Here is a 26,582-nt window from a genome sequence, read left to right as displayed (position 1 = left end):
TTTGTTATTGGTGAGCAGGGCTTACACAGGGCTATGTGGGGCTGGGCTGCTGCTTGGGGTTAAACCATGACACCAGCACAGCTGTATGGCCATTCACAGTGCAGAGCCAGCCACTGTGAGGAGGAGTACTCCTGACACACTGACTGGAGTATCTGGAGGGGATGTGCTGAGTGGCTGCTACCCAGAACAAGAGATTTCAGCAAGGTTTTGAAGCAGGAACACTAAAACTTCTGCTTGACAAATCCGCATGTCACAAAAGGCCACAGAGATGCTTTGAAATGAGATATGACAAGTTAAAACCTAAAGATGGATCAAAAAACGACAGGAATGAAAACCTTCTTTTGCTTTGCAAATACAAATCCCCAGTGAATGACATCTTTTAAAAAAGCAGATACAAATCCATCCTGTACTCCTCCCTCCCCATCTTCAACTGCTTGTGATTCAAGTAGAAAAACCCCTACTTCTGTCATACTCTGGGAGCTTTCTGGCATGACACTGCAGAGTAACCTTGTATGTTAGAGGGACTAAAAGGATTGAAACATCTTTGCCTGCTGTCTGTGACTTTCAAACAGATATAAAGAACTTGCATTTTATTTGAATATACTTTTCCAGGTTAGAGAGGCACAAAGTACATAATCTTGAAGCTGTCACCAGTAACTTGCTAATTTTTAGAAATCCCCTGCTTATTTAGTTTTTCTGTAACATTTGAAAAAAACAAAAGCAAAACCAAAACAAAGATCAAAAACAACAAAAACAACAACAAACAAAAAACCAAAAAACCAACCAACCAACCAAAAAACCCAAAAAACCAAATCACAAAACAAACTAAACTATTTTATTCAAGACAAATGTACCTTTTAGCCTTTCTTTAACAGAGAGTATTTTGGATGTTTAAACCACACATGCCTCTGGCAAAGACATGCCAAGAAGACACTTGGGCCCCTGCCAATCTGGTTTCAAGCTTGTGGGCACTGGTTTAAAACAGGACAAGCAACCTTACACAGGATGACCCTGCATCAAGCTGGGCTTGGACAGCACCATCTCCAAAGAACCCAACCAGCCTAGATTTTTCTAGGATTTCACTTGCATTGGGATGGTCAGGCCCCAGTCAATGCAAATTCCGTGTTGACAAGGTGGTCATGGGACAATATCTTCAGGGGGTTATTGGCAATTATAGGCATTGGTAATGATGTTCATGACTGCTATTGGATTTTGAGGCACTGTAATCAGCCTCGTTATCTACTGAAAACCTGCCATGTGTTCAGCCATCAGCTTTCTTCTGGCAGCCCTGGCCTCTCTGACCCTATGCTGTCCTGCAGCTACAGTTGTTGAGGTGAACTGGACCCTTGGGACTCATTTCTGCCTAAACTCAGCTGAACTCTATTGATTATTTGTCTTGGAAGGCGTTGCCATCTGGATGATTAGCATGGACCATTTTCTAACCAATGTCCAGAGGCAAAACTAGCTGAAACCCCACAGGGCTGGAGTCACGACTGGGTTTGGGGCTTAATGCTTTCTGTGTTACCTTTCCATGGATGGATGGATGGATGGATGGATGGATGGATAGATGGATGGGGCAATGCAAACCAGGGCTCTCCAGAGTGTATTTCCTGCTGGCTGAGCTAATAAACTCATGCTTGTTGTGTTAGTTTTTCATTCCTTCCAGCATCATTCTACACTCAATATGTGCATCCCAAACACCCTCTGTAAGAGCACCCTGAGCACCCACCAATGTTCCCACAGCCTTCACTTCAGCCAAAGGAACAAACTTTACCTGATGGGGCTGTAGAAACCTTGCCAAGGGATCACAGATCTGAATTTCAAAACAAGATCCCTTCCCTGAAGTTCCAACTGTGTTGGATTTTAGCCCCTCTGGATCCCCAGTTAAGCTGTGCACACAACCTGCCCTCAGCATCCAGGGAATGCCTGCAGCCTTGCCAGTGCCGGCACTGCCTGGCAGAGTGGGGCTGGAGAGCAGCTGAATTAGGCACACCTGCATGCCCTGAACACTCCTTTTCTGCACTTCTCCTTTGCATTCCTCTCTCACTCCCCTCAGAGATCACACCAGCTTCCCTGGCTTTCCACAGACTCTTTACCAGCCCTCACCATCCCTCCTTTCCTGGGCTTCCTTGTCCTACAGTGCCACTGTGGTGGCTCTGGGCAGCAGCTGGTCCTTTGGGCATGAAGCCAGGGCCATTAGTCCTGAGCAGTGAGGAGGAAGATGAGGAACACCAACACCTCTGCCTTATGCAGAGTATGTAAGCACCAGCCTAACTTCTACATGTCAGGGATCTGACCCCTCAGTCAGTCACCCTGATGAATCCTCTATTCATCAAGAGATAATATTTTCCCTTCACTTGGACACTCACATTCCAGGGTTCATGTATCTATGAATCCATGACAAATGTAATTAAAAGATTTTATTTTATTAAAAATCGACATATTTATACATTTATACATTCCACATACTGCTGTGTATGTTCACCAGTATAACCACTAAGTCCAAAAGCCTTAATGGTACAAACTTCCATCTGAACAAATTTACTGCAGGGGAACTTCAATTTAGAAATCAATCATACATTACAGAATGTTATTAACTTTTCTTCTTTTTCCTTACAAAGTAGCAGCACATTTAACTACCAGTGTGTTCACAAGGCATAAGCCCCAAAGTGTTGTACAGCAAGAGAAAAATTAATTAGCTAATATAGGCAATAGGAAGAGAGCTCACAATGAAAATGTATTAGTTGCTGCCTGTTATGAACAGCAGGATGTTAATAAAACACTTAGAGCCATGCTGAATAGAGACTGCAGCAAATCAGGAAGAGTTATAAAATAAAAAATTACTTATTGGTAGAACTGTATAAAACAAAATACTTTTAATGTCATTCGAGACAGGAGTCCTGTGAAGAACAGACGTTGTTATAAAGACTCAGCAGTCAGGATAATGCTTGTGTGTTTAAACATGTAATAAAGTTCTAAGAAAACATACTCACACTCCATCCATACCACCACCTTTCCACAGCTCACATCAGTAGGGCTTCATGTGGCTGAATAATAAAGTGACATTTTACTGAAGACACATCTGCTCAGGAGTCCCCCAGACCTCTCAAGATTTGTACCCATGTCAGTTAAGTGCTAGAAGAGTGACATTAATCAGGTAACAAAGGCTGGAAAGTTTTTGGAGACTGGGAGCAAGGGGAGCAAAGAGAGAAGTTCTCACTATAACCTCCTGTACACACCTGAGCCACCTCGGGATGGGCTGCCTGAACAAGTTCATAGGTATCTCTGGTGTGCTCTGTGTGGCAACCCTCAAGGGCTCCTTTTCCCCTGCCTTTGACAATATTACAAGAATACTGATCTCAATGGGACAACTTATCCACTTAAACAAAAGAAATGAAGATGTAACTGAATTCTTTCTCATGAATATACAGCCATGAATCTTATTTTGAGCAGAGTGCCAGATTCTGAGCAATTTTTTTTGTTAGGATTTTTCCTCTTATTGACTGAGAGAGAGAAAAACTGCATATGATGACATACACACATCATAGGTAATTTTTACATGAGGAAGTGTGGAGATATAAAAGTGTAGAAGAAAGTTTGACAAGTGCTTTTTGTATGTACCATCATCTGTAGCAGTGAATGGCTGAAAAAAATGTCAGAGCTGCAATATTTCAGTAACTGGAGGTTCCATGTTAGACAAACACATCTTGATATCTGCAGAGGCATCAGTGTGAGAGATTAATCTCATTTATTATGTCCTGAATCACAGACACAGTGTCACATTAAAAACAAATCTGCACTACTGTTTTGGTTTTGACACATACAAAGTTGGAGGATACTCGTTGGAAAAAGTGAGGGAGATGAATTTCAAATAATTTACCAACAGCTAAATTAAGGATAAATATTCTGGCAGAATCTCCACTCTCCAAGGGCAGGTCTTAGACTCCACATTCCTTAGCTGGAGATAAAAAGATCACATCAAGCTTTAACTCCCAAAAAGCATTTGTTTCCAAACTAGAAGAATGGTCAGAGAAATATTCCTCTTTCCTGCCTCTCCTCCTTCACAAATGCAGTCAGTAATTAATACCCAAATCTGGTTCCTTCCCTGTTCACTCCCTCTGTGCTGCTGCAGCCATAACTTACCAGAGTGGCAATGCTGGCCCAGGATTTCAGGTACATAAACCACAAACCACCAAACTGACAGTGCCAAAACAAAAGGATTGAACTCAGGTTCCCCAGAATGAAGCTCTCTTACCCAAGGGGTGGTCAGTTGTCCTACCTAAGGAAATTTGAATGTCACCTTTCATAAATTTCCTGGTGACAAAGCCCAGAGAGCCACACAGCACTCTGATGTGGGCTGACATCTCCTCTGGTTGGGAATATTCCCAGTTGCTCACATGCTGGACACACAGAGGAAGAACATCACCCACCTGCCACCTCCCTGCTGAGCTCTTGCTCTGCCTCAGCCTCACACTGGCTTTCTTTGCTTTTCCCTTTAGTTACCATGGGATTTCCATATTCATTCATTCATTCATATGAGTGCTAGTATAAAATTTAACAAAGCAACAGGTAACAATGTATCGATTCTTCCAGCCCACATTTTCAGGGGACTGGGTTTCAAAGAACTAGATGCCCCCAACTTAAATATTAACCACACTTTTGATTGCAAAAATGCTGGCTTTCATTGTTCTGGTTTCTGTATTTGTCCTGTATGTACAATTATTGGTTTTGCTGCATTTTAGCCAAAGTACATATCTGCAAAAAGATATTGACTATTAATAAAGAATTATTTAATCTTTTATAGACATACATTTCTTGCAAAAGGAACTGAGAACTTTCCTGAGGCCTGGAATGATATGATTTTTATTCCATTGCAGCAGTAATTTATCACTACTAAGTGGGTAAAATTACTCTAAATCATGGAGAGGAGTCTGTTTTAGTACCTCCTTAGTAAAAAGGAAAAAAGAGCATACTCAGGATGCTGGCAGCAAAAGAAACTATTTCTTAAGAAATGCATGCTAGTGTACACAAAAGGTTTGTAGGGTCTTTGTAAAAATCACTTCCACTCTTATCAGCAAGTATTTTGAGGACAGGGGACTACAATTTTTGTATACCATTACTGTCAGTTGTATAAACAATGTTCAAAGCCATGGCTACAAGATACAAACTCTGCTTGTACCAGTGCCACAGCAGAATCACTCATGCCAGAACTGAGTCAGAAATGCCCACACCTGACTTCTTTTGAAGTGCCTCTCACTAAATGTGACTTGCGTGTCTTAGTACAAAGCACTACAAAATTCCTTACTCGGGCTTTGAAAAATAAATAAAATTCAGCACAAGTTATACTTCCCTAATTTCAAAATTAGGAGAAAGATTCAAAGGTCTTCTGCTTCAAAGCAAAGTACTCCACACCTCGAGTACAGCTCTCAGACCCACAATGCAAGAAAGGTGTTGAACTGTTGGAAGAAGTCGAGAGTAAAGCCTCAGTGATGATCACAGGGCTGGAGCAGCTCTCCTGTGCACACAGGCTGAGAGCGGGGGCTGTTCAGCGTGGACAGAAGCTCTTGGACAACCTTACAGCACCTTCCAGAACCTGAAGGGACACAGCAAGGGAGCTGAAGAGGGACTTTGTACAGATGCATGGAGTAATAGGGCAAAGGGGAATGGCCTTAAGCTGAAGGAGGGCAAACTTAGCTCAGATATCAGGAAGAAATTCTTTACTGTGAGTGTGGTGAGGCTCAGGCACAGGTTGCTCAGGGAAGCTGTAGAGAACCCATCCTTGGAAGTGTGCAAGGCCAGGCTGGATGAGGCCTTGAACAACCTGGTCTAGTGGAAGGTACCCCTGCCTATGGCAGGTGGGTTGGAATAGATGATCTTTAAGATCCCTTTCACCCCAAACCAGTGCCTGTTTCTGTGAGAAGAGATGGATATCTTCTTCCCCTGATGAGGTCTGGCTGCCCCTTCTTGGAGGCAGCACTGCACCTAGAAGGCAGCTTCCTAAGCCAGCCTTTCTGTACAAGGAGGCTGCATCGGGACAACAGCAAATTTGCTTTACTGAGGCCCATGGTGTGACTCTGGGTGGCCTGTGTGGGGCCAGGACCTGGACTCCATGATCCCAATGCATCCCTTCCAACTCAGCTTATTCTGTGATTCTAGAAAGGTCCAAGCAGATGGTCCATTTTGCTGAAAGCCTCCACTGATTTGGAATTCTGAAACAGGGAGCAGCCATACTAACTCAACTGCATGCAGTCAGTAAGCCTGGTATTTATTAGAGCTTTACAGAATTCAAAGAAATACTTTCACTTTGCAGTACTTAAGTTTATTTAAAGTTGTCATTATTTAACCTCTCTTGGGGGAAGCTACATCTTTTAAATCAACTTTAAATTTGTTAAATAGCAATGTGAATACATATGAGGGCAGTTAAGTAAAGGGTTTGTGTTATTTGAAAAATTTTAGTTCACAGAATATTTAGTAGAATATAAAAAACCCAGTACCCCTGTAGTGCACTTCTGTAGATTTCTTACAATTTTATAACTTCTCTCTGTGGTTTTGATTGCACAAAGTCATCCATAAGCACTAAAAACCTATTTTTGTAGAGTTCCAACCTGCCTAAGTTATGTTACAGCAAACACTTAGCACATCATCTGTACATTTATGTATCAGTTACATCTTAATCCTCCAAAGAAATGCTAGAATGATAAGATCAATTTATTCAACTGTATGTACAGCATATTTGCATATTAATAAATAAATCAGTATTAAAGTCAGGGTCTCTTCCCCCATATAAAAGTGACTACAAGTCTGACCAGACAAACTTTCTTTTTTCTTCCAAGCTCATCTGTGTGATTGAGGTCATTGGTTTCCACTCAGTACATTACAGCAACTGCAGGAGCAGAAACCTAACAGAACAGCACTTACATTTAAATTCCATATAGAAGGTGGATGGGAGGGCGGTACTAAAAAGTGCATCAAAAGCCAACTTTTTGTAGAGCAAAAAAATTGAAGTTGAGAATGTGATCCTGTGGAAGATAATCCAGCCCAAAAGAAGACATGCTGCAGCCAGCATTAAAATCGATGCACATCTCTGTCTTCGTTGTAAGCTGCACGATGCCAATCTTGTCCCATCACTCTTCAGGAATTCCAACTCCAATAAATGCCATCTTCCCCTCCACAAATTTATCAACACCACAGTCAGTGCAAAGTGACAATTCTTAAAATGACTGTTTGCCTTCAGTCCGTAACATTCATCCTCCCTGTGAAGAAAAGGCTCCTTTTCTCTTAAGTGTTTACTCCTATTCACAGAAGAGCCCATATTTGCACCTCTTCATGTATGGTAGTGAATTTTCTATCTACATTCATTAGAAATCAAAAAGATAAGTAGCAGGATTTTATATTTACTGGAAGTCTTCCCATTAACCCAAAAACTAGCTGTCCACCTTGATTTATACTTAAAGTAGCTGCACTTTTTTCTTTCCAGCCCACTTTCAATGGGGTAAAAGTCATGGGAACTGTGGGAATATTTCAAGTCTGATTGCTGGAGCTGGGAGAGTGATGAGTCACATTGGAATTGAGATGTCTGTTTGCAGCACAGTGCGTGTGGGCCATAGTCCCATTGGGATATCTGACAAACACAGGCTCACAGAAAGGATTTTGGCACACCTGACAAACCTTTTTGTCTGAAAGAAGAATCGGGGCTCCTTTTTGTTTAACCTAAAAGAGAGGGGGGAAAAATTCCAAATGTGAATCTAACAAGAAAGGAAGGGAAATGATAGAGCATAATTGCAACTATACCAAATGGATAAAACAAAAACAATTTTAAGAATCTGCTGTGAACTCTAAGCAACACTGTCCTAACTAGGAATAGAAGAAAGCTTTACAACTGAATTTACCATTAATAAAATCTACTAATAAGCTTCAATTAATACTAAGTGCTGGATAATTTTTTTAAACAAATTTTGACAGATGACACTGTAAAAAATTGAATTGGAAATTCTGACAATCCCTCCTAGTGAAAGAAATGCTAACTGACACTTGTTAAAGTTTCTGCAAGAACTTTGTTAATCTGCAAATCCCAGACTCACTTCATATTCATCCCAGAAGCTCACCAAGGTTATTCCTATTTCAAGGCCCCGATTTTCCCTTTTGTTTTACAGAGAAAACATTCAATTAATTTTGAATCTAGTAGTCATGGCAAAAAAAAAAACCCTAATAATTGCCAAAGACATGAAGACAGCTTTTGTACTAATTCTTCAAACTGCTTTTGATAACTGTATATCAAAGGACTCAACTGTAAAGCTTCAAAATGCTTTTATTTAAAAACACCCCAGTAACCTACCTTCTCGTGCTTGTAGATTAAGTTTTCAGCTTGTGCTAACCCAAGTGCCACCTGAGTCATTCTTTTTGTGTGAATGCTTTGTCTCACTGCTCCAGCCAGGAATGGGGAGAGGAGCTGCACTGACCAGCTGTCAGGCACCACCTGCAAAACCAGACCCGCATCGAATTCCGCAGCGTGGTTATTGAGGAGATCCACGGCGGCCATGACGAGCGCGCAGTCCGAGGTGCCCGGGGTTAAATACACTGACAGCAGCAGGTGGAACAGCCTCCGCCTGTACTGCGAGTCTCTGCTCTCAGAGTTCCACATGCAGTACTCCTCAGCAGCATGGAAGTCCTTCAGCTCATGGACAAGGATATGCAAAGCCTTCTCGTGTTCTTCTAGTTTCCCATATAAAATTGCACTCTCCATATGAAGGTCTGTGCCCTGGATCTTGTCTGTTAAATGAGAAACAAGGCAACATTTGCTCAGTGGAGGAGACAACTGCTCCCTCTCCCAGCCAGTGCAACTGTAGAGAAGGCAGATGCTTGTGAGCACAGGAATGCTCAGATGTATGGAAACATCTCTGACAAAAGAGCACCACAAAAATGGGACAAAGAAATTACTAAATAACAGGTGGTCAACCATGGTCACTGACACCTTTTCAATTCTAGCAGACACTGCTACCATGTACAATAAACTGTAAGATGAAGCTGCAATATTTTTAACCTCTGCTTTTCCCAATATTATAGGAGGTCATAGAATAAACTCCATAAAAGACAATAAAAATCCAATAGTACTTCCCATTAAGAAAAGGACACTACAAACCCTTAATCCAGTTTAAAGTTTAAGTGTCAGCAATAGGCAGGTAGAATGGCAAGTTCATCTGGCATTTCAAAATAAAGTAGAAAATAATCTAATTATTGTAAAGGTGATAAAAGATTTGGCATAGGCCTATGCATGAAAATACAATGTGTAAAATGCATGGAAATACAATGTTTTTCTCATCAAAATGTTTTGGTTATCAGGGAGGAACACACTAGCTTGCATTGATCTCACTTGCATGTAATGTAAGAATTGTCATGTAAGAAATCTTTTATTTTGAAGCACATGGATTTCAAGAGAATAATCTATTTTGTAACTCTTGCCTGGAAAAATTTGTTTAAAAACTGACTAAAAGATGAAAAAAACCAAGACTTTCAATGACTGTGCTCCATTTGTACAGTATCCATCACATAACATTTTGCTGCCTGAAAAGGCAAGGAAACATTAAACTTTGGTAAATTTATTTAGTTGCTACTCCCATAAATGTTGCACTTTTTATTTCCACTTACACTGGATTTTTTTCCCACTGAATTTCAAAACATCGTTTCACATCTTTCAGTTCAATAACAAGTCACTTCCCTTTCATCCACTATTCCATCATTCTTCAGCCATAATCCTCCATACCAGAGAAGATTTACACACTTGGCTTGCTTAATTGCACTGTATGTTTGCATTCCAGTGGATGAAACATTATAAATTAACCATTATAAGCACTGACCAAGGAAAATACTTAGCTCAACTGTTGCTTGCCTAATACCAACAGTAACATGTAAGTTGTACTTTTCACCTTAAAAGATGCTCATATTTTTATTCAACATGAACCCCAGAGCGAGTTTCAGGGTTATGGGTAACAAGTCCTTGGCAATTAGATTCCTTAAAGTTTCACTTCCATCCACTAGAAGCAAGCTGTTTAAAAAATAAAGTTGCAGGTCCCTCATTTGCAAAAGGTTGTCATGTCATCTCATGTCATGCAAAAGTTCCACACTCATCATTAAAAAGAAGGTGACTATCAAGAAAATTGTATGCAGATATTTGTTCTGGCCAGTTGGTATTTTGTCTCTGGTGCAGCGGCAAACATCCCATTGGAGCTATAGAGACCTAGGACAACACCAACACACATGCTTTCTAAATTAACCTGTGTTTGTTAGAAATACAGCCTATCAAACACAATCACAGAGAAACTTTATATCTTTTGGTTTTCTATCCATGAAAGGACTATTATTTTGTGTCCAGCTGGAAATCACATACAGCATTTAAAACCAACAACATGCAACGTACCTAAAATAAAGCGAATTCTATAAAGATCAGATTTCTGAAGCAGACTGCGAAGTTTCAACAGCAGCTCGGTTGTTTCTGTACAATTATCTGTGGTCACAGATTTTAGCTGAAGTATTGCCTCCAAGTACAAGACAGCTAGATGAGTATGGTACTTCTCTTTCTACAGATGAATAGAACAATGTTAGCTCAGTTTACAAATCTCTTGGCCCCAGCAATAACAGTGATGAATATTTACTTAATTACATAGAAATGTGTTTTAACTTATTTAATTTGAATTAATGACGAAGGTTTTTGTCCATACAGATAGACAACTTAATTCAGAGCAGCTTCACAAACTACATTGTAAATACAGGATTCCTCATATTCAGGTATGTTCTTTGACCTTTTCTATTTCTGCAATAAAATCTGACAAAGCCACCAGAGATAGAAAAGCACTCTAAAGGCACAGTGCTTTTCTTGTTATCCACTATCCAATATTCATCAAAATAAGCTGATGGTTTGACTGTTTAAAACATTCTCACTAAATCATTCACAACAATCTAGTAATTTTTAAACACCAAATTGATTTATAACCTAGATTTTACTAGCAGGTAGATTTAATTGTAAAGTATTTTTACAAATATTTTACAAGGTGCTGTGTTTAACTCAAAAAGTTTGTTTGGAAATATCCATGACATCAGAGACAAGTACATTCATCAGCCATGGTGTAACACACCTGCAACACCAATAAGGGAAAACCACTAATCTGATGTGCATTTGAAGAATGTGAATTAATGCACTGACCATCAGCTCTGCAGAGTTCTTTCAGTGTTCATTTCCTTGCTTTATTTCTGGGTTAAAGGACTTCTCCTGTGCTTAAAATGTTTCATAGCCAAATACAACATTTGGCTGCTTTTCTATTGAGCTAAAGCCCCCAAAAGTGTAATACTACTGTCTAAGTGACTACTGTCACTTAGGACTTGTGAATGCATCTTTTGGGCATTCAGCATCAAGAGTGGTTTGGAATTCCAGTGAGGGGTGCATGGTTTAATTTGATTAATTGTTCAAATCACTCTAAAAAGACAGAATAAAACATTTTCATTTGTAAAACATTGAATCAGCCATTTTAATATATTGCTGTCACAATGCAATAGGATCAACCTGTTGCTGATCATTTTCTATGATCTTACCAGAAGAAGATTTGAGCCTCATCAAGTGAGTGAAATAAACTATGCAATAACCAGATGTAACCCTGAGGGGTTACATCTGGTTATTGCATACTTTATGTCTGAGGGGACATAAGCAATTGTTTTGCTATCACAAGCACTGAAAAATTCAAAATAGTGAAGGTATCCATCCTCATCTTTTACTTTAATCTTAAAAACACTCCTACCCTGCTCTGAGTACACTTGAAAGACTTTATATTAAGCCTATTTCTTCCAAACATTGCCTATTTTCAGCCTTGTTGATCATAACCTGCATTCTGAATCCTATGCCTACTTTTAGCATTCTCACATAACTCACCTGTATTTTTCTTTCCAGTACTAGATGTTCTAGATATTTGACACGTGCTTTAGGATATTTGTTAAGGCAACTGATGATATCATCTGGATTAATGTTGTTTTTCTCCTGTTCTTCCAAAGGCCTTTTAGTGAAAATCTGTACACCAACCTAGAAAGAGTTTATTGCATTTAGGAACTCAATGGCAATTATATTATTAAATAAATATTTAAAATTAAAAAGGAATAGCACTATTGTTAATAAATTGTTCAGGAAGATAAACACAAAACCTTGCTCAGCACCACAGGATTCACTACCCTGTGCTTATCTTGATCTCACTCACTCCTATCTGCATACCTCAATTTGTAGTGTATACACTGTCCAGCCTATAAGCCTTGGCCTGGGCACAACTTCCACAAGAAATATTGAATGGATTTGCACAATAGAATAAGAGACTTCAGCCTTTGTAGCAGGATAGCTCAAATTAGAGACCAGAATGTTCTAAGCCTTTTCACATGTGATGATATAGACAGAGCAAGAGACTTCTGTAATTACCAAACCAAAAGCTTAGAAATCTGCCACTGCACAAATAGCTATGCTTAAATTAATATAAATCAGGGAGTGACAAGTTCCAACAGCACAGACTGTCTGATACAGCACCAAACATCACACTTTTTTTTTTTTTATTTTGGCAGATTAAGTTAATTCTTCTAGCAATGAAATCTTGTCTTGAATGGAGGCTATTTATTTCATGTCTTGGTGTACACAGATACCACCCATCACCTTTAAAATAAGAGGCAGCAGCAACAGTTGACCTGCCAGGTGATTTATTTATTATGAGATTAAAAAATTATCTTACTTAAATTAAGAAAACAGAAGACATGCTGTATTTTTAATGCTCTAAACTTTGTTTTCAGAATAAAAATAGGCAATTATCACTAGCACTTGCTAATAGAGGGACTTGGATGAATTGAGAAATCTGCAAGTTTTCTCCTGATGATCACTATTTAACTGGCATTAAATATTCTGCACAAGGTCCAATCAGGTATCAAGAAAAACCAACATTAAGGAAAACCCAAACACCACTGCAGGGAAATACTGATATTCTGTTAAAAGTGTATCAATCACAAACCTCTTCATTTTTTTGTAAAATCCATTCAGAGTACTTCCACACTAGCTCTTGGTCTGAGCAGAATGTAAGGAAGTCTACTATGTAGTCATAGAGATCTGACCGTGTAGAATCTTGAATGTCTCCATCAACTATTTTCACCCATAACTGCAACAAAAACACATATTAAAGTGCTTAAAACATGTATTAGCTCTTCCAGCTCAAAATTCATGTCAGCTATTAAAAGACTTAGTCCAAGACTTGTGGAATGAGAAAGAGTTGACAAGAACACCAATTGCAAGCAACATTGCTGGTCACCCACTTTTGCCACCACACCCTTCTCTTGCATCTGGCACATTCACCCAACTCAGACCCCATATCATGTGGGCTCATTCTGAGACTAAAGGAGGTACACTAATCACAAAGAAAGCTTTTTATCAAAAGTCCTTTTCTCCAACATATGGTATATTTTTCATGTGTTCTGTGTGTGCAAGATGAAAAGCAAATTATATAAGCAATTTTGAAGAAAAGCTGGTGTTCTGCTTTTCTCTCATTTTGACTGAAGAACTACAAGTACCAGGTGATATTATTTTTACATACATTATAATTGGAATTAAAATGTGTTACACCTAGCTACACCAGTTTGCCAATAAACCTTGTTTTTTGCAGCATCGAAATTCTTCCAAGATTTCTTGCACATGACAGATATGTTTTTGTTGCCCTTACCTGTTTTCTTTTCAGGCTATTCTTACTATTTATATAACTGACCTGAATGCATTTGATTGGGTTACTGTGTTTAATGTGCTCAAAAGCTGCACAATAAGGCAAACTTAATATACTGGATATGGTCTGAGACACATCAAGAACATTCTAATTTCTCTAGGTGGAGTTGTGCAGACACAAAGAACAGGATTATTTAACCTGCAGTGTACAGGCCACTACTAGTATTAGTGACATCAGATGGAAGGTCCCCAAAGGGATTACTAACCCATCTGAAACCCACAGATCTTGCAGAATGTGTTCACTCTTCCTCACCAGGTAAGCAAATAAACCCTCAGTTGCTGTCTATGTCTGCCATGAGAATACAATGCTGTTTTGCTGTGTGTATACAGATCAATCAGCACAGGGCATGCTACTTGAGTCCCATAAATATATTTTAAAGTGATTGCTTGATTATTTTAGCACTTTTGTCCATCTTTTAGGAGTATAAACATATGTTCTGGTATGTACAGTTTTGCTTTAACAAGATCATACAAGCATCTAAGTAACTGTCAACTTCAGTAAGCTCTTCAGACTTTTCATATCTAGCATATTAATTTATTCAATGAAGTCTTAGTGTAAGTTTCAAGTTTTTTATAAACACACATCACAACTTCTCAAACAGATAAATTAAGACCTCAGATTTTTATCTCAGAGCTAAAACAGAATTTTGGAATGGTTTTCAGGTGACACAAGCTTTAGTCTAACCTGAAGTGCTGCAGCATCCTGACCATTGTAGTGATACAGGAGACCAAGTGCAAAATACCTGTAAAGAAAGAGAAGATAATGTTAAAACTGCTAGAACTTTCCCACTAATTTCATTATGACTTATTAGCACAGATTGCAACAAATAATGGCTTACAATGACATGTGCATGGCCATGTCTAACTTCAACAAGACTCTGTAGGCTGTTGTTATGACTCAAAGGAGAGAAGTTCTGCTCTAAAAGTGTGTCTCCATCATTCCTGTCCCCAAGACAGTTTGTAGTTACTAGATCCAAACTACACCAAGTATGTGCCCAATGCCATTCTGTCAATTTAATGTATGGACATTACACAAACCTCCAAGAACTATTCCTCCAATAGTTCATCAGTTAAAATTTAAATCATATTTTATTATGTGTTTATTTAAAACTCTGTTTTACTGTCAGAAATGCTTTTCTTTACTGTGTCATGGAGTCAGGTCAGGCAAAGAAGAGCTTTGTACAGTGCAAATTCATTCAATGAATGAATGAATGCATGAATTCATTCAATTCACACTTGTAAAGGTATGCCTTGCAAACAACACTTACCAAAAGGTTTTAACAAAACCCCTGAAATAAATGAAATCACCCCAAATATAACCATAATTAAAGACTCTTCCTCACCAATATAGTTGCTACTACTGCACCAGACAGTTTAAAGCTAAAGAAATGAAAAGCAAAATAGACATACTATATAAGGCTGGAATTTGTATTTTACACATTTACTATCTAATGTTTCCTGCTTAATGATTAATTCTCTGCCTGCTGGCATTTCTGTTTTGAAGTCATTTGCAGTCATCTTAAGGAACCTCTTTTTGGTCAATCAGTGGAACATAGAAAGCTTGCAATTCAGAAGAAAGAGTTCTTTCCCTGAACAAGCAAGTACAATTTTAAAGCCACTAACTGGTTAAAAGCTTTTACCTAAGGTAGTGCATGGTTTAGGGCATCTTTTCATTCTAGATGAATGCTACTGCAGCCATTCCACTCTTCCATTATCTCAAGGGCAAACATTTAACTTTTTTCTCCCAAACTTGCACCAGTTCTTTATTTTTGTGTTGGATATGGAAACTTTCACGGAGAATTCTGCATTTACTAGGATAAGACAATGCATTTCCTTTACCTTAGACTCAAGTAATAGGTTTTCACCAACATTTTTAAATGCTAACAATTAGCATTAATAATTAATTCAGACTGAGTTGTCTTTTGGACAAGTGTAAGCACAGGAACTACAAGTGCTCAAACATATTGTTCGATAAGCCAAGAGCATCTAAGACAATTTTCCCTCTGGACTAGAAGGTGCAATAATAAAAAAATCCACTTACTTTTTGTGTTTTTCCAGCCAGGCAGCACTATCTGTTAAAAGACAGAAGTTCTCTGAAACTAGGAGATCCAGCAGGCTCTCATGATTTGCCTCTGCATACAGTTTGAGCAAAGCAGTGTCAATATCCTCCTTGTAGCCATTTGCAACCTCAGTGCTGCGGACTTCATTCAAGTAACTCATGAGGAATCGTTTGCATTTTGTCATCTTCTCCTGGTCCCCTTGGGTCAGCTGGTTCAGGTCGGCGTACTCGTGCAGAGGGGGATGAGACCGGATAAATGAAGAGGAAGTAGGCAACAGGAAGGGGTACAGAGAGATCAGCTCCCGGACATCAAGCTGGCCGCTTCTGCAATTACAGTGTCAAACTAGATGAAGCAAAAAGAAAGAAAAAGTATACATAGGCACAAAAAAAATGTGTGCTAACATATGCTTAGTCAGGACACTAGCATGTAGGCACTTTCTGGAATATTTTTTGCTATATCAATATTTTTTGCTATATCTTTAGGGGAGAGGCCATGTGGGTTTGCTTTCTGGAGGGCCCCCCTTTGGAGGTTTTCTCCCAAATTTGAGTTAAACCAGGACAAAAATGTCCTAGGGTGACATTATGATGCTTGTATCCCCAGTGGTCTGTTCTGTTTATGCTGGATGTTATGTTCTGTGCCTTCAAGACTGGCTCTGAAAAATCAAATATTTGTTTTGTTATCAGCTGCTCATTCCCCCACAGTCGGTGGGACACAGCAGCACACATAGTGCTGCTTTTGCTTTTTGCTCTTGCTTTTGCTTGTGAGTTAGTTTATCTAGGCAGTTTGAATTTTCTTCTTCCTCCTCTACACACTGAAAGCTCTGAGAATTCCGAGACTGGCCAGCCTTTTGCTTTTAAGCTTCCACAGCTGTTCTCTGGCATAAACAAAAATCAGCTGAACAGCCCTACAGCAGTCCTAGGACTGCCCTAGACTTCATCCATACATGATGGGAACTAGTCTTCTGTTGGCAGGAAAAAAAAAAAAAGCAAATGTGAACCCTTTCAGGCAAGCCACAAAGCCAGTGTCAGTGTAATTCTGGGGAAAACAGCAACCTCCTGTACAAAACTAAAGCTTTCAGAATGTGTGTATGCATGATGAAAACATTTTCCCCAATCCCAAAAAGCACCAGATTTCTCACTTGGCTCTCTTCTTACAGAGGTTCTGTAAGCAAACCACGGATACTGATTATGCATCCATTTAACCAGTAAGTCTGATGTACAGGCAGAGGCCTTGGGTGTACATCTATGGGGGCTCCCCTGGAGTGGCTTTTCCACTTCAGGTGTGAAGGATGCCGTACACTTTTATTCAGCAGCAAGATGTAACATAGATATGCCACATAAAACATTTTTCTTTCAGCCTACATTGAAATTCCTCAAGCTTTTAAAGAACGCATGTTGTGACAGAAGAATTTTTTTTTCCCCACATGGCAAACAATCCCTAATTTTTACAGCTAGAGGGAACCCTCCTTCCAGGCCTTGCTTTAGAAGAACAGCAAGCAAATATCCTAATGTTTTAAAATAAAATATCCTGATATTATAAAATATCAGGATATTTTATAACATTTTATTTCACTGTCAAAGTTTTTATTCAGAATTCACGTTTAAAAATTAACATTACTGAAGAGCAGGAAATATTGTTGCTGAAAAAAAAATCAAACTTGACAGTTCTCTAAAAGAAGCCTTGTTTAGTTATTTTGTTGGAAATAGAACTTTTTAAAAATAATTCTTATCTACCTGGTGATCAGCCAACTCAAAGACTTTCTCTTCACAACTTTGATTGGAATGAATTCCAAAAAGAAACAAATGATAACACAGAATTAGAAAAGCAGCAGATTTCTACAGGCAATAAAGTGTGAAAGATCATCATAAATAGGCTCATCCCTTCACTACAGGCATGCCCTGCATCGTTCACTTCTTGCCAGAGACACAATTCCAAAACCATCCAGGAAATATGAACTAGTAGGAGCCATCACCACGACAATCCCCATTTAGAACTTTGCTTTCAAGTTAACACAGTCCCTTGGCTACAAAAATCTATACCAGAAGAAGGAAATTCTGGGAGAAAGCAGCAACAGCAAATTTAACAGCAGCATCCTCTCTTCTAGAGCCTAGTGACTGCAAAGCACAGGAGTAGCAACACAGACAATAGAGAAGAACGACAACAGACAAAATTGGGAGCCTTCCCTTAAAGAGAGGTATGAACAGCAGGTTTTCCCAATTCCTATAGAGAACTCCTACTGCCTAAAGCCCACCTCCACACTAGAAAGACCCACCTCTAACAGAGGGTAAAGCATTCAGGTCTACTTCACAGATTTCTGCAGCTGAAATTTCTTTTAATCCTTCTTTTGGGATTTGGCTTTGAAATTCTTAGATCTACATTATGATAAGAGGCAGAATAACCCAGAAGTAGCAAGTTCTATCAGTGGCATGACCTGATAGTTCCAAGAATATTTGAATTTTCAGTAGGAACTTATCACAGTAACCTAACTGCAGTTTTAGCAACTGCAACTACTCTGAAATTTCAAGTCCTGAGATTAAATATATTATATGAGATTCATTACACTAGAAAATGAATCCTATTTGAAGAAAGAGATTTTTTTTTCCCCTCCAATCCAAACGAATCTTCCCTGATTTGTTTTAGAACAAAAGTCAACCCATAACTTGAATAACATCCACAGGCTGCTCAAAATTTGTGCAGAAAAAAGGAGTCTTAATAAATCTGGAGAAATTCAAATATAAACATCGATTCCCTTGCTAGCTATGCTGTCAAGTATCTGAAGATGGCCCTAAGCTTGAGTTGGAGAGTCTGACCATTGAAATAGATGATGTTTAAAAATGTTATATTTAATATGCCACTTTTAGTAAGTTTCAAAACATTTTCCAACTTCTACAGTAGCTTCTGAGTCCTTCCATCTTACCACCCAAGTTTTCCTAGATAAGGAAGTAGTCAGCTACCTTACCTCTGACTTCACAAATTCTGGCCTCAATGATGATCTGTTTCCAAAAGAAGAATCCACTTTAAACTTTGGCTAGCCCAGAGCCTGGGCTGTGAATCACCTGGGGTTCTCTCAGCAGGTCTGACTCAAGTTTAGCTGTACAGTTTTGCTCTCCCCACAGCAGTGGGAAGCAGCAATCAAGCAGCCTCCTTAAAAGCACAACATTATCCACAAGTTTCTTCAGAAAAATACCAAATACTTAACAATGACCCCACCTGCACAAATGGCTAACATTCAGCTCAAGGCTTGTGGCATCTGGGATTTGTGGATGTCTTGTGGATCTTTCCATCACATCTGGACAAAACTGTTTTAGAGCAGTTACAAAGGATCTCATCTCTTTTGAAAAACACATCTGAGCCTTCAGCTTCTAGCATTTCAGGCTCAGCAAAACACAGATCACACAGCAGAAAACAAACTCTTGAGACATCAGTGTTGTGAGGCAACTTCCCTTTGAGCAATTCTGCATTAATTCTCTTCAGGCTTCATATATATAAACAATGCAACAAGAAGAATCTACAAGTTTTCAGGAATCTTAGGCCTAAATTCAGACCCTTATATCTACAGGTATCAGAGATGCCAAAGAAGCCTACAGTGGTAACTGTTTTACCTAAATCCCACTGGCTGTATTGGAAGCTTATATTGAATCACATTTAAGATGCAAACCCCACATCATTCTTACTTTTTATTTCTCCAGGTACAAGTACCAGCAATTTTCTTAACCTTTTCAGTGTAGGAGAGACTTATACCTACATTATCTCTATAGGCTTTCCAAGGTGAGAAATACTGTGCTAAGAGTGAACATTTTTATTTGTTAGAAAGAGTAAAGTTTAGAAAAATTCCAGTATCCAGTGGGTCAGAAGGCAAGCAATATCTAACCAGTAAACACTGAAGAGAACTGGTTTCCCTATGACAGCTACCAAACATGGTAGCTGTAAGGCATGGAAAATTCAGCAAATGACCTCCTATAAAGCACTGTTTGGTATAACCCTAATGATAGCAACATGAAATATCATAACTATAAATCACAACTATGTAACACAATCACAATTCTGTTATTGCTTATAACAGAATTTGTTAGACCAAAGAAGCCCTACTGTTACTTCTCACTCAGTTTTAAGGCTAATGAATCCAGCTCAAGAAAATTATCCCCCTTATGTTGAACTATTTGAATTTCAATAAAGCTACCACATTCTTCCTTTTTGTCAACCTTCTTCAGTATTCAGAAGCATCAGCATTAACTAGGAAGAACTTGGCAAATTATTCCTAATAAAAGTTCCAGTCTTTAAGAACTATGAACTTATGCATAAGATACAACTGTTTCTTGACAAGGTTGTCCAAGAAGGATAATAATGCAAGAAAATGAAGACCTTTAAGGCAATATAATTCCCCCTGCTAAGCTGTAACTGTCAAATATTTTCCAAGTAGCGAGACAATCTCACTTCATATTTAGCCAGAAGCAGGCCCACATATCACACCAAGATCTCTGAGGTACTGCTGCTACCCTATTTCACTGCTTAACACCCTCCTTCCTCAGGTAGGTACCAAGTTTCCCTTTGCCATTAAGATTGAAGTGATTTCTAAGACAAAGTTGAAACATTTGCAGAGCAACACACTGGGATGGGAGGAAGTGCTTTCACAGACTGCCACTATCTTTCCCATTTTGCCTGTGAGTATCAGTAAGTTTAAAATGAACAAGATTGATTGAGACTGTATCAGGGCACATGCAGCTGTCACTCTAACTCAGTGTGCCCACCAGGGCTGAAAATCAAGGAACCTGATTACCATAGCAAGTTTTTTCAGAATCACCAAAATACTCTGCTTAGCTTATGAATGGCTGGACAGAAGAAAAGCACAGAAACTTTTTTTGGCCTTCTTCCCTGAGCAGACATTAGCAATTCATTCATCAGCAAAACTGTTGTTCTGCTTTGTTGTGCAGCTTTTAGAGGAAGGGAACACCCTGGGATGCTGCCTGAGCTGCAAAATTTGTGGCTGGACAGCACATTTTCTCATGAAGCATTTTGTTTCTACAGAGGAGCTCCCACAATTCTATTCATTAAAGCTTATTTCTCAGAGGGACTGATAGTTGGATGGAGGATGCATAAGCAATGCTGGCTCCTTCCACAAGGTGGTAGAACACCTCACAGGATACATTTCCCTCTTTTCACTGCTCTTAAAATATTCTTAACAATGCACCACTTGTACTTCTGCTTCAGATACAGAACCAGAGGTCAGATACACAAGTGTCTGAAAGATAAGGGTGGAGAAAGATTGCAAGTTTCTCACTAATGACAGCAGTTACTAGGTGATAGAGGAAGTGGTTGTGGCCAGAACAAATTGTCTCTAAATGCTGTTCAGGCCTTTCCTGTCATTCCCTCATCTTCACTCAGTGTACACTGCTCATCCAAGCCCAGTGTCTCTCATCATACTGGTGAGCAGGAAGGAAAATGGCAAAGTCCCTCACCAACAGCAACATTCCTCAAAGCTTTACTTTCCTCAATGCATTTCCATAAATCCAAGGACAACTTTTTTCCTACACTGTAAATATGCTTCCGGTATACTGAAAATTGTCTAACCTTAATCCTATTCCAGACTCTAAACTGATTTAAAGTGAATTTCAGCAGATAACAAGGAGAATTATTTTATGTGGTCAGCATGCATTCCACTAACCACAGCAGCGCTGCATCACAGAATGAGGCATGGCTAGCAGAAATGAAATTATCAGGTAGAATAAAGATAACAAGCAGCATTTTCTGAATTAAAGTGGAATATCAAGGTCAATTTATAAACAAGCAACTGCTGAAATGGCTTAATCAGCAAGGTTAGTACAGACTTCAAGAACAAATCTGTCTTCTGGAAAAGGTCTAGCAGAACAAGTATTAAAGCAAATTCAGTATCAACATCTTCATAAAAATAGTGCAATCCTGTCAATAATATTTCAATTGTAACTAATGTTAAAGTTATACCTTTTGTTAAAAGTATTAAAAAAATTAACAAAGCAATGTTCATGCTGTAAATCACAGCACAGACTTGGTGATATGCCCATGAAGGTCAAGGCTTTAAAGTAAAAAAAATCTCCATACATACAGCACTCAATTCTTAGTACTACTATATGTTAGCATCCCAAAAAAAATCCAGTTGCATTAACTCTAGAGCTAAAAAGTTGTTTCAACATTACTCTGTTCTTAACCGCAACAAAACCATTTTATTACAGTGAACTCACATCTACATCAAAAAACATTCAAGGAACTAAGTTTTCATACCAAGAACACTAACTCCTTACTTAAAGAAGGTAAATGAATAAATTTTTTGTCACACAATTACCTGAAGAGTTCTTTTGCTTCAAGGAACTGAAGCTGTGCAAACTGTATAAAACCTGCTTGCTGCAGGATTCGTTTGTACATTACCTATAAAAAAGAAGGAGGGGGAAAAAAGGTTTATTATATTTGCATCTATGTAATGCTAGTTACTACTGCAATAGCCACCTGCCAAAAAACACCATACAAATCATCTTCAGCCACATCTGACAAGTTACAAGCAAAATAAACCTTGATCCTCTACATTTTAAATTATCTACCTGAATATATAGAATCTGCTGTCCAGACTCATTTGTGTTCACACAAATGTGTGTGAACACAACACTGCTCATGAGTACTTACTAAGAGCAAATTCAACAAACAGCAAGTTTAAGTTTTCTTGTTCAAATAATGACTTATCTGACATCACACTGACTTGCCTCAAGTTTTTTGAGTTAATTGCAAACATAAAAGCCAATGGTTATCTTTGAAGTTTCCCACAATTCAGTAAGTGCAGAAAATTAAGATGATCCCACTTAACCACACACAGCCACTTCCTTCCTGTCTCATCTCTCTGGTGCAAAACTGCTGGTAATTCTTATATGTTCATCCCCAGCTGATGGCCATATTTTTGACTTTCTGCCAGTTTTGCTACTGTGATTTTTTTTAATAGAAAATTCTTCCAAAACAGCTCAACCTATCCAATATGCAGAACATTATGTAATGTACCATAAAAATACGGTTAAAGACCAAGTAAACCATAATATGGAAAGTTATTTGTTTTCAAACTTTACTGTTAAGGTCACACCTAGACAAAAAAGTGTTTAAATGAAGCTCAGTAGAAAGAGAACACAAAAACTACTTTAAATGATAGGTAGTTATTAAATCTGAGGGGTCAACCAACTACCAGTTACAAGATTAAATTAATTCCTTGTGCTCAGAATATTTCCAACAGCAAAAGAGAAGTACTAAGAGCAAGGAACCTAAACTGTGCTCTACAGAGCATTCCCATTTGTGACAACACTGGTACTTTGGCAAATACACCCAGCTACCTTCTCATGTCCTCAGTTTTTCCCTTCAATTTGTTCATGAATACACATTTTTCTAGTGCTTCACACTGTACATGCAGGCTGGTACTAATACCAGACTTAGAAAAACCATTTTCAATAAAAATACACAGAGAAACTACAATACAATAGGAATGTATTCCAGGAAGGAATTGCTGAAGAGCACCAGGCCTCAAGTACAATGGACTGATACTCTGGTAATTTTTCACTTGATTAAAGGTTACAGATTTACCAATAGAAAAGCTTGGCTTCAGTCCATTTAGTCTGTGCATGCTTTACTTATGGTTTGTCTAATGGAAATATTTAATCTCTGTTGTCAGCAAGTCTCTAAAATGCTTTGTAAGGTTGTGGACCTTTTCTTGCCTCCCCAGTGTGTAGGAGAAAAGGGGAAACAGAGAGTAATGTTATCAGGCACAGCTTTTCAGACAAATATAACAATATAAAATTAAACAAACAATACTTCATGACATCTTTATATTAACTAATGCTTTACATTAAATGTAATGATTAAAAATAGAGTTAACTAAAGCTAAAAGAGAATTCAATTAGCTACAAAGTAAAACTTCTTTAGGGGATTGACTCACAAAATATCCAGAATATTTTGGACTTCTGACAGTGTTATTACACCACTACACACTAATCTGTGAATCAATGAATACTTACCTGGTCACCTTCCTAATGACACTGCTGAAGGATTAAATTCTGCAAATATTTGCATCTCATGGCAGCAGGAAAACGTTAAAATCCATCCTGACTTTCCAGGGAAAGACTTCTCACCCCACTGACTACTATCAAAAGTAGATAGCCTGGCATTTTTCCCCCCACAAAGCGAGTTTTCAATTTTTGCAAGAAAGTGATCACTAAAATTTACATATTTAGTTGATCATGATTTTGTAATAAAGTTCAAATTAATTACACTGAAAGCACTGCTTGAATTGCAGAGTTTAATCTGTTCAGCATCTTTTTGACAAAAAATGGAAAAGAGTTCATTGATAGTGTAACTATAGGCTGAAGGAACCAGTTTTAAATTTGCACTGATAAAGTGGTATTCACTTTCACTTAAATGTTGACATATCTTCAATTCTCCCTTAAAGACATTCAACAAAAAATTGTAGAATATCTACAGACAGACACTTTCTGAACTTTTTTAAGATGCAATGAGGAGATAGGCAGTACCCAGGTAGATTTTTAGCTGACAGTATAAACACTAGATATTAAGATGTCCTAGGGTAAAGATTATGGAGGAAAACAGAGCAGATTATGGAAAATCCAATATTCCCTTTCTCACAGATTTTTAAGAATGGGCTAGACCTACATGTCAAACACACACAGTTAAATTGTGTTTATGACAGAAAAAAACCTACAGTTCTTCCAGATCATTTTGTCAGATCTGGAACAGGCTTCTTTTAAAAAAGTACTAAGTTACACCCAGTCAAAACTCAACACATTGTTTAGTCCCTTATAATTTCTGAAGAACTACCATAGGACTTGCAGTTCTTTAGGCAAATTCTGCACTGTTGACTAAATTCACATAAAAAACAGTAGCTACAAAAACATGACATAAGTTTTGTATTAATTCACATCTGAAAAAGCAATAAGAAAAAGAAAGATGACTGTTGAAGCTGTGATTGCTGTAGTGAAGTCTTAATTCTCTCAACTGCTAAAAAATCCTTTCTAAAATGGTCAGAATTCCCAACTACATTGTCCAAAGGAATTTTTCTAGAAAGCAACTTTGTCTTTTGGTCAGATTTGGGTGCAGTTAATATGGTTTTTTAACTAAAAAGAATTAGAAAGGAAAAAAAAAAAAAGAGAGAGATACCTATGCAAGATGTGTGTCAATCTAACCAAGGTCTTCACTACCATCAACCATGATTTCTGCAAACGTCAGCTGTCCTGAAAAATTAATAAGTAGTATTCAGTTATTTCATGGTAGCATGGTAGAAAGGCCTTTGTATTCTATCAAAAATTATAGCCAGCAGAGATATCCATCTCCTTGGAGTACTTTTCCTTAGCATTTTTTACCTAGCAGGAATTCCTGATGCTCAAAAACAAAGAAATTTTCATCTGTTATGGCAGAGCTAAATTTGCAGTCTGCGGGAACCACAAGTCAAATAAGAGATTTTTAGAGCTTCTAAGGCATGACCTGCTACTTTTCAATAACTAAATATTGACTGTACAAATCATTCTGAGAGTCCAGGATTTCATTGCTGCTATTCCACTGCCATTCTGCATTACCAGCATATATAGATATTTGTTTATGCTGTTATACAGAGGGAGAGCATGCACCCATGTATGCATGCAGTGACAAAGCACTGAACCGCAGGGAAAAACCCCCATGTCCTCAAGATCTGCCCTGCAGTGCCCTGGGTTCAAGGGACACATAAGATGGCATCAGCCATTGAAAACTGCATCATGTGACAAAGAGAACACTGTACTTCATGAACCACACAATAATAATCACTATAATGTATGGATAGATTACAGTGGTTGGATCAAGTGTCTTAATGCCAACCCTATGCACTCCATCCTACTGCTTGTACAAAATGGCAAAATAAGGCCTTTGAAGTGTCAGCTGCTCAGGATTCAGTAATGCCTGCAAACAGATACCAGAAGATACCTATTACAAAATACCAATTTTCTAATAGATATGATAGCTATCTGAGGATAGCTCTCAAAAAGGAGTTAGAAATGAGAGCTGTGTGGTCAGTTAAAGTATGTCAAAGAAATGTTGCAAAAACATATTTAAGGTGTGCAATTTGGTTGAGGTCCATCAGACTTACATTACACAAGACTACAGCAAAGAAAGACTGATGTGTCTGTAACAAACGTGTAATGACAATATCAGGTATCAGAGTCCCCTTGGAAAGCAAACTCAACATGTTACATTTCCAGCTACAGACAAGCTCTGAAAAACTGAAGCAATGTCTCAACAACTAGGCCAAGATGAGTCACTTTAGTAGGAGTCAGTGGGAAACTCCATCAATTCAAGAATTTGATAATTGGTTAATATCAATTTGCCAATACAATCCAGAAATAGAACAGCTATTTTGCTTGCAAGAACTATGTTTTCTGGTTTTCAGCTGTAGCATTTGGTTAAAATAAGTGAATACCCTTAAAAGCCCACTATGTTAGAATGAACTTAAAATACTCTAGGAAACTAATTTCAGGAAGACCAACCCTGTACACTTAAGACATTTGTGAAAAGAAAGTAACATATTTTAAAGGCTGAAAAATTCTTAATGCAAGAAAATTGAGGAGGAATGAGAGTCTACACAATGTATTTTAGATAATGCATTGTAGTTCATCCAGTGGCAAAACACAGAAAGTCATTCCCACACTAAACCTACATGAACTGTAAAGAAATAACAGGAAAATCATAGATCA

General features: G+C 38.3%; 1 protein-coding gene across 3 annotated transcripts in view; it reads right to left on the bottom strand.

The window, feature by feature from the left end:
- Positions 1-2,405: 2,405 nt before the first annotated feature.
- The window catches only part of TGFBRAP1 (transforming growth factor beta receptor associated protein 1), a 37,012-nt gene continuing 12,835 nt past the window's right edge, over positions 2,406-26,582 (bottom strand). For all 3 annotated transcript variants that reach the window (XM_071430762.1, XM_071430760.1, XM_071430759.1), the window contains exons 5-12: positions 22,160-22,242; positions 15,825-16,166; positions 14,469-14,526; positions 13,026-13,169; positions 11,918-12,064; positions 10,415-10,574; positions 8,336-8,769; positions 2,406-7,710 (exon numbers count right to left, since the gene is read on the bottom strand). In XM_071430762.1, coding sequence (XP_071286863.1) covers positions 7,522-7,710; positions 8,336-8,769; positions 10,415-10,574; positions 11,918-12,064; positions 13,026-13,169; positions 14,469-14,526; positions 15,825-16,166; positions 22,160-22,242 — 1,557 coding nt within the window. In that variant the 3' untranslated portion in view covers positions 2,406-7,521. The remainder of the gene's footprint in view (positions 7,711-8,335; positions 8,770-10,414; positions 10,575-11,917; positions 12,065-13,025; positions 13,170-14,468; positions 14,527-15,824; positions 16,167-22,159; positions 22,243-26,582) is intronic.

The sequence above is a fragment of the Agelaius tricolor genome, unplaced genomic scaffold, assembly GCF_023055355.1.
Source record: "Agelaius tricolor isolate 1412-34295 unplaced genomic scaffold, bAgeTri1.0.p SCAF_7, whole genome shotgun sequence".
NCBI lineage: Eukaryota > Metazoa > Chordata > Aves > Passeriformes > Icteridae > Agelaius > Agelaius tricolor.
The sequence above is the reverse complement of the archived record's forward strand: the minus strand, read 5'-3'. Positions and strand labels throughout refer to the sequence as shown.